The 9074-nt window shown below is 38.6% G+C and overlaps 1 protein-coding gene across 4 annotated transcripts; it reads left to right on the top strand.

Moving 5' to 3' along the window:
* Nucleotides 1-2457: 2457 nt before the first annotated feature.
* On the top strand, nucleotides 2458-8491 carry dazl (deleted in azoospermia-like). 4 transcript variants are annotated; one of them, XM_004547869.2, is made up of 10 exons: nucleotides 2458-2595; nucleotides 3273-3395; nucleotides 4381-4472; nucleotides 4716-4767; nucleotides 4869-4935; nucleotides 5041-5180; nucleotides 6171-6251; nucleotides 6443-6518; nucleotides 6948-7018; nucleotides 7199-8491. In XM_004547869.2, exons 1-9 carry the CDS (start codon nucleotides 2593-2595, stop codon nucleotides 7004-7006), a joined length of 693 nt encoding a protein of 230 aa, XP_004547926.2. In that variant the 5' UTR covers nucleotides 2458-2592; the 3' UTR covers nucleotides 7007-7018; nucleotides 7199-8491. The 4 variants fall into 4 exon arrangements, with proteins under 4 accessions (XP_004547926.2, XP_004547927.2, XP_004547928.2 ...); XM_004547870.2 differs by having other exon boundaries at nucleotides 6468-6518; XM_004547872.2 differs by lacking the exon at nucleotides 2458-2595 and adding an exon at nucleotides 2647-2840.
* Nucleotides 8492-9074: the final 583 nt, after the last annotated feature.

Here is a 9074-nt window from a genome sequence, read left to right on the forward strand (position 1 = left end):
AAACAACCTGCTGAATCTCTCGTCTCCTCCTCTGACCGGCGGTACAGGTCCACTGATGAATACAGCTGCATTCAGAGAGTTTACAGTATTTAATAATCCAGTAAAGTCCCGTTTCAGAACCTCCGACTGTTGTTTGGGCACATCGTTTGACCCTGTATGCAGAACAATGTTTGTCACAGTTGGATATTCATCTGCAATTTGAAGAATTCTCTCCTTCAGGTTGTTGACCATATCGTTAGGAAAGCAGAGGACTTTAGTGTTCTTACCGCACATCCTTTGTACATCCTTTACGGCAGAGTCACCCACAATCAGAGTTTCAGGCCTAGCCTTTAGCTTTAGCTTTTTTAATTTCAATTCAGGTTAGATTTTTTTTTTTGTGCACAACGCAGATTTTCTGTGCGCAGAGACCGTGCCAGCAGTGCGCAATTGCGCACGCACGCAGCTTAGAGGAAGCATTGGTTGGAACACAAAGACACTTAAACACACACTTAAAGCTTTATTACCGTAATTTGCATTCTGCATAAACCAATTGTTTTGATCTGTCAGTGCTTATTTTTCAATTAGGATTAACTGATAAAAGAAATATTACAAACATGCTGTAAATTAAAGAAGGATAAATGCATAGGCAAGAAAGAAGGAACTGATGCAGTTAGAGGCCAGAGCCTTTTGTTTGTTGCTGGAACCAACACGACAAAGTTTTCCCTTCCAAACGTTTATAAACTGGAAGCCAACGTTAAATTTATCCATTAACCATCACGTATATTCTGTGGACATTGACAAGCCTATATTTTAACCCAATTTCTCTCTCCCCTATAAACCAAGTAGAGTTCAGCGACCCGTGGCAGAGTAATTTTTTAGTTTTATTTTTTTTACTTTTTTCAGCCTTTCCATTTTGTTCAGCTTTTCTGTTACAAAGGAAAATAAAAGCATGGGAACTTGTGACTATAGAAGCAAAAATGATATAAATTCACATTCACATCTTGTCAGATTTAAAGACTAAAGCCGGAAAAATGCAGGTGTGCTGTCAGTTACCTCGTTTCGGTCTTTGTAATGTTATGCTAGCAGGATTCAGTGATGCCAACTCCTCAGTAAGGAAAATCGCTATTGGCTGTCCTAAAAGTCGCTAAATGACGTCATCGCCTAATTTGCATAATTGGTCACATAAAGTCAGTGAAAACGTCCTAAATGCATGTAGAATGTATTTAGAACTACAAATTAATTTTCTTTTGGCAATTATTGTTTTTTTTAATGTCACAATTCCAACCCTGCTCCTTTATCCGGGCTTGGACAGGTGTTCTGGGAATCCATCCTACCTGAAAAAACATCCTGCCCAATGTTTCTGCGCAGACGCGGAGCATGCGCACTACACCAACGCCGAATTAACTTCTTTTTCTTTCACCCATCCGGAATACTTCTTAAGGTTATGGGTAGGGTTAGGTTTAGTAGCAAGTCACTGTCAAATTATAATACGGGTAGGACGTTTTGTCAGAGTAGGATGGTTTCTCAGAAAACCGGCAAAAGTGCCCGAAATAGGCACCACAAAACAACATAACAGTAAAAGAAGAATTGAACGGTCAGGGCGGGAGCAGCGGCTTCGCTCATGCGCGATTCATTTGCAGTTTGGACGCATAGGTGTGAACAACTCCTGCAGCTGGGGGAGGACTATCCTCCACCTGTGAACACTCTGGCACGGGCGAGATGCCCACGGCAGCACCCGCTGCTTGTTGAGAGCGATACGCGTTTTCACAGCAAAAAGTCGTCATAAATAAGTCTCCGACAACACCAGAAAAAGTCGCCAGATTTGTCGCTAGTCGCTTTTTAGAAAAAAAAAAAGTCGCTAAGGAGGTCTGAAAACTCGCTAAATATAGCGACAAAGTCGCTAAGTTGGCAACACTGGCAGATTTTTGAGCAGCGCCAGGTTAGATTTTCAATTTAAAAGTCCAGCTGTTGTAACCTGTAGCTTGGAAATGCTGCGGTTGTAGCACGTATTAATCCGCCACTCACATATTGCACATATCTGCACACACTCTACCTCAGGCTACCGTTTGCTCTGTCAAGGCTTTAAATCAAGAATAATCATCATGTACCATAAACTGATACACCGTTGATCTCATTCGGGACGGTATCCGAACAAAATGTCTTATGATAGAATATACCACACATCAAATATACTTCTGATATAGCATTAACATTGATATAAAACGATGAATACATATAGTGCATGCAAAATACAAAATACTATATATATATATATATATATATATATATATATATATATATATATATATATATATATATATATATCACATAAATTCTGTTGCATATGTAAAACACAGCACCGAGTCAAATTGTGAGTCATCAAAACTTTTCATATAAGTTTACATACGATTGAGAGATTTTAATTTGCAGCTATTTCATTATTCCATGCTATTTAACTTAACAAAATTATGAAAATAATGACATTACTCACGTCCTGCTTGAGTTAGTCACGTGGACTGGGTGGGCGTGGTTTCACCACGGGTGGAGGTCACTGTTGTCGGGCAGAACAAGGTCGACGGCGTACCTTTCAGTGTGTCTGGTCAGGTTTTAGACATGGTAAGTTCCACTGTTAAATTTCTGCACCCGAAAGTGTAGCACAACAGTCTTAGTGATGCAGGTTATTGTACTTGTTAACTTCTTAATTGGTACGGCGGCTCACCAGTCATCACTGTGCTAACTTTCTCTTAGCTAGCTAGTTGATAGCTTGACCTTGCCTGCTAAAGTTAAAAAGGCGCACTTGCTTTAGCTAACAGCCCATTTAAGCCACATTTAACAATAACTGTTAAAAAAAAGGAAAAAAGGTAATGTTAACATAAATTACATGGCTTACGAAACAAACTTGTGTTTTCATACTGTTTTATTATTTTGTAGTTTCTATTTTTTTAAAGATTTATATGTCGAAGACCTCGGTGCACTACTGCTAGCATCAGTGCCTGAACAAGCTGATTTTTTTTTTTGCGGGAAATCGCATTAAAAATAAGGCTTAGACACTATATGATCTTTACAAGGGTAGTTAATGCTAAATCTACAGTAAAGTTTTGTAACTTAAATAAGTCTGCACTTTTAAATTGGTTTTAGTGGTTGGGCCAGCAGCCATCACATGGTGGCAGTTCCGAGTAGCGAACGCATGTTAGGCACACTCGCGATCTTGTAGAGATAGGTATATTCCCGAAATATAAGCTTGTGAATTGAAATGGCTTGTTTGTTGTTTTCTTTCTTTTTTAAATTTTAAGGATATCAACAAGCCCAGAAGCGCTAACCAGACCATATCTTCTTTGAAGTTGTCAAATGGATACATCTTACCTGAGGGCAAATTGACTCCTAATGCCCTCTTTGTTGGCGGGATCGACATGAAGGTAATGCCGAAGCTGTCAAGCCAGAAAGTATTATCCGACATTTGCCAAAAAACGCCAGTATTTTAAGTTGTTGTAAAAGACTTGTTGACCTTTACGCTAACATATCTCATTACTGATAAAAAGTCATTTTGAGTCACACAGAATACTCCTTTCATAGGGCAGAAGCAGCAGTTGTTTTTTGAACTCTTGAATATCCTTTACTTATTTAGCTTAATACTAGTTAATATTAGAAGTGTTAATTTCAAGACAGAGCTGGTCATAGGGCAGCAGAAATTGCAAGAAAAGCAACAAAATAGTGATACGAATGTATTTTCAGTGGCTAAAAAGGACTCGATTGATTATAGTGTGGAACACAGAGTAGGGTAGAAAAACGCAGACTATTAAGGATGCTTGTAAAAGAGGTAATTTCTTTTTCTTATATGTTACAATTTGTGAATCCTGTTTACTAGAGCCCATTTACCAATATAAGCTAAAATATGACATTAAAAATTATTAATAATTAAAATTTAAATCACTTAAAATTATACATACATGCCACTCTAAATTTGGTGAATTGTGTATAATCCTTTTTTGGGGCGGGGTTTAACATATCGAGCAAAAATTTAAAGAAAAATAATTTGCTTTCTTTAACCGCACACATTTCGAGAAGAAAAAAAACAAACTACATGGTTCTTTTAAAACGTATTAATTAGAACATGTGGCAATAGCCAGGCACTGCAGCTCACAGTAGAGACACTACTTGAAAGGAGGAGGAGACCCCAGAACAGACCTGGGACATGCTGGAGAGATTACATCTCTCAGATGGCCTGGGAATAATAGGACTTTTCTGGGTATTTTCTTAAGAATTTTGTTTATAAATCTATTGAAAATCACATGAAAACGAAGAGATTTGTCAGGAGCCTGTGGAGTCAGGTGTGATACACCCTGGACAGGTTACCAGTCTGCTAAAAATCTGGTTTCTCTCTTCACTTGTTTTAATCTTTAGGTGGATGAAAATGAAATCCGGGACTTCTTTGCAAGATATGGTACTGTTAAGGAAGTAAAGATTATCACATACCGTGGAGGAATCTGCAAAGGGTAAGTTTTTTCTGTTCAGAGTAATTCGGGTTTTGCTCCCAGATTTTGAAGAGGTAATGAAATGACTATTGCTTCACTTTCTGTTTCAACGTACTGAGGTTAAATTTTGGAGTGTGATGATCAGATTATTGAACATGTAGAAGTATTAGTGAAGTTTATTAATCTACTTACATTTCAGAGTGAATGTTATTACTTCTTCGATATATTTGGATATTCTGATTTATTTTGTGTGTTTGTTCCTAGTTATGGATTTGTGTACTTCAGTGAAGATGTCAACATTCAGTCAGTCATTGAGGTAAGAAGCCCGTCATTGGATCTATTTTGTGTCTATGCATATGTCTAATGTGGAATAATAATAATAATAATATATATTTTCTGTAAATATTTTTGCCATAGCAACAGATCAGTTTTAAGGGACGGAAACTCAAGTTGGGCCCTGCCATCATGAAAGAAAGGGTCTCTCGTATGTATTCTGTTTGTTGGGTAGTGCATGTACTTATTGTTCTGTTTTCACTAAATAGGGTTTATAATGTTAATGCCAAACTGATTCCCCCCACCCCACATCCAGGGTCGATGCCGTCGCGTCTGGTTGGCCCCGCTCCTTGGGTGAATCCCACCCAGTACTTCTACTGTGCTTGCTGCTCACCCATGGGAGGTGGGGTGCCACAACCTTCGCCCATCATAAACGGAGGCAACCCATACAATCAGGTATCTTACACTGAAATTACCTTCAGATTGTTATTGAATGTTGTTAAATGCTGATCATTTGTAATCGATAAGCGCTTGCTCACAAACTACATATTACCATAACCACCAATTTTAGATAAGAAAACATGGTTACCTTTAGATTGATCATCAAGAAAGTGCCAAAGCTATTGTAAAACACAAGTCAGGCGGCTGCTTGAGCAAAAACAAAAGAATTTCCATGTAGAAATTGATACAATAGTGTTTCCTTGGGACTGGTGGTGGTTTTTATGGGGGATAAAGTAAAAAGCAGGCTGAAACATTTGAGATGGTACTTGTTGTATCCAGTGAAACAGCACAAGTGGGGGGAGAAAAAAAAGAAGTTTTTACATCAAAATAAATGTGGTTGGGAAAAACGGCAACAGACCACTAGAAAAGGAGGAAAACAGGTGGAAGATGAGGGCAATGTGATTTGTCAGTCACAGCTGAGAAACTCCATGCAATTACTGGAGAAAAAAAACATGCATGGATGGAATAATGCCAAGAAACTAGTGCGATGATGTTCAGTGAAGTTGTTAACCTATTTTACTGAATGTGAGTTTAACAAACGGAGCTATTCAAGTTTTATCATTGTAATTTGTAAAATGTTTAGAATTTTATTGTCATGTTGTTTTTGTTTTTAGTTGGAGTCTCTTATTTATATATATATATATATATATATATATATATATATATATATATATATATATATATTTGTTTTGTGTTTTCTCCAGTGATAATACTTCTGAAATATAAAATGGAACATGTATTTGCTGAGACAGTTGGTTAATCCTCACAAAGAATAAAGTTGCAAAGTGTACAATAATGTATAACTTTAATTGAAAAGGCAACAATTGTAAGTAGCTTTGTTATAAATAATCTCCAAATTGGCCAGTTATTCAGTAAATGGTATGTTGTTTGGCTCTACAAACTCTGTGCTGTGGTTTCATGTGTTGTTACTGGCTTTGATTGCAGCCATACTCCTATGCCAACTTTGGAGGGGTCATGATCCCGCAGATGCCAGTGAATTACGCGCAGAATGCCTATGCCTATCAGGTACACGCACACAAAAACACACACCCCCACACAAAGGGTCTCGCAGCCATTGCACATATGCTCCTGCATGTGAGATGAGGGGTTTAATCTGGTTAAAGTACACCTGGCCCTGCTTACCCCACAATCCAACATACCCTCCCGTCCTCCTATAGTAGCGAGTCTGGGTTTGTCTGTTGCCCTCTGTTTGACAGCTGACGCCTCTCCCCTCATACACAGTACACCCCACCTCCCTGGACGCCGGACCAGAGGACACGGCCTGTCAATCAGGTGACTGCATTGAATAGGAGTAAGAATAGAAGTCATTAAAAAGAAAGACTAAACAGATGTTCTTTGAGAATTGGTTAACTATTGCAGATGAACCTTGTTTTTTCTTTTTCGTTTTTTCCCTTCTTTTCTTTTCCCTCCGTTTTTGGTTTGCCCCCCTAGGAACAAAAGTCATTGTTGTCCAGAACTGTGATGTCCATGTACACCACTAGATGGTGTTGTCTGGCCTGTGTTGGCATCCTGAAGAATGGCTCAACAATGCACTCTAACCTTCCCTTTTTTCCACAAAAGTTAATTTTGTGGGCTTGACAATTCATGACACATCCAGTGCTTTTCTGTTTGTGCTTGTTTTTGTAGTTGTTCATGTCTTTGAAGCACATCTATAGGATTATTCCACCAAACTCTTTTTCTTGTGTTACACTTTGTTTCCAGAGCTTTGTGGACTGTGGAGTCCAGACCATGCTGACTGTGCTGTAGTCCACAGCTACTGAGAACCATGCCAGGTAAAGCAGAACCACTGCAAATGGTTGTATTTTCCTAAGAACTTTGTTAATCTTTATTGAAGTCACACAAAGCAAAAATGTTTGACCAACGCTTTTAAAAAGACTTTTTCTGTTTGTCTGTGTGATTTGGGAAAACAACTTTACTTACTTGCGATTTATTTATTTGTCCTTTCTCTGCAGGCCTCAGGGAGTCAGAATTTAGACAAGATTACACCTTGATACTCTGGACATCTGGAGTAACCCAACTCTTCAGGCTGTTTTCCAAATGCCCTCGCCTCTCATTCCATGCCTCAAACGTTTGAGAGCCATTTTAACACCAAACTGCATGATCTTTACACTTCAGCTAATCTCATCCCACAATTACAATTTGTAGTGCTGACCTGCAGTCAGCTGCTTTTAACCCACATGGATCACAGTGACAGCACAGGAAGAGCAAAGCACCCTCACCAAACCAGCTGGCACATGGGATCACTTTTTTTTTTGTTTGTTTCTTTCTTTTTAAGTATCCCAAACATAGAACGGGACGACTTTTTTAAGCCCACCTTTTGTGCTTATTTATATTTTAGTTTTAATTTACTTTTGGAATTATTTTAAATGTTTGGTTGGAGGGTTTTATCCTGTGCTTGGGCTCTCTGTACATATGTATATATTTGTATATTACTACAATGTCTTGACCTCAATCTGTTTTTTTCAGCATTGGCATATTTGTCTTCTAACTCAAGTTCTGGTCTAATGCTCCTCAGATTAATAATCTTCATTAACTTGTTTACTATAGCATAAGAGCACTTGGTCATTCCATTAATTTGGAGCGCACCACCCTCCTTTTGTTTCCTTTTTTTTTTTTTTTTTTTTTTTGGTTGTTTATTTAGATTCATGGGGTGTAGGTTGAGGCAGTAAACCAATCTCAGTCGCCTCATCATTATTACTTACTTCTCATCTTCATCATTGGTCTAATGTTTGTCCAGTGGTTCCACACTCGAGGACAATCACGGCATAATTTTTGTTTACATTAACTCATTAATCAACTCATACTTAAAAAATGAAGGACATGATTTAAAACAATATGCTGTATTTCATCTCTTTAAGACAAGGTTCACTGTTAGGGTTTAGTTTGTATTTGTTTTGGGATTTTAGTGCAGTTTACACAAAGTGTTTTACAGATATGTCATAATTGAGAAATGTTTTTAGGCATTTTTCTTCCAGTAAGTGCACTTAAAATGTGTTTGAGGTTTAATAGTAGAAGTAGCTTTGTGTGATTGAAAATGCACATCGGTGTGTGGTGTACATCACGGCTTTTCTTTGACCCAGTTCTGTGTAGTTACATATGGAGATTGACCTCTGAGGTCTTGTTGCTGTGCGCAGACATGATTGTGTTGTTTTGTTCAGAGAGCCTGGGCACAGCACTGTTAGGGTTGTTACTGTTCATGTTTTTCAGGGTTTGTTGATAAATAAAAGTTGAAATGTGTTATCATTTGAGGCTGTTAATGTTTTTCCATCTCTTGCTTATTTTGAAACTTCCTGTTTGTCATACTTTGGTGATCTGTGTGGAGGTACAGACAGGCAACATACCGGTTGCAGCTGCTGCTCCCAGGCCTCATAAGCCTGTCTGTGGCTGCTAGTTTTCAGTCAGGGTTGGATTGCCTGTCTTTCCCTGGCAACAAGCCCATCATCTCCTGGTCACAGTTTTTTGTTTTTGTCACAGTCTGGTGGTGTGACAGGGTTCCCCAGGGTGCTCTGTTCAGCCCTGTGGCCACCCACCAAACCGCACCCACCCCCCTCAGTCAGACGTTTCTGAATTATGGATAAGTCTGGATTGCTTCTTATGAAATATGAATTTTAAAAGGGGGGTAGCCCTTGGAAAAACAAAAGTCTCAGAGCCTAATGACCCCAATAGTACCCAGAATGTGACTTGTGACTACTTATTGGAGCAAAAACATCTGTAAATTACCCTGGGGTAGTCATTGAGGTAACTTTTTTTTTCTCCCTCATCTAAAGGGGTGCATATTTCTCCTAAAGTGTTTCAGAGAATCCAAACCTAGAGCAGCGAGTGAGGAAC

The sequence above is a fragment of the Maylandia zebra genome, linkage group LG22 (genome assembly GCF_041146795.1).
Source record: "Maylandia zebra isolate NMK-2024a linkage group LG22, Mzebra_GT3a, whole genome shotgun sequence".
NCBI lineage: Eukaryota > Metazoa > Chordata > Actinopteri > Cichliformes > Cichlidae > Maylandia > Maylandia zebra.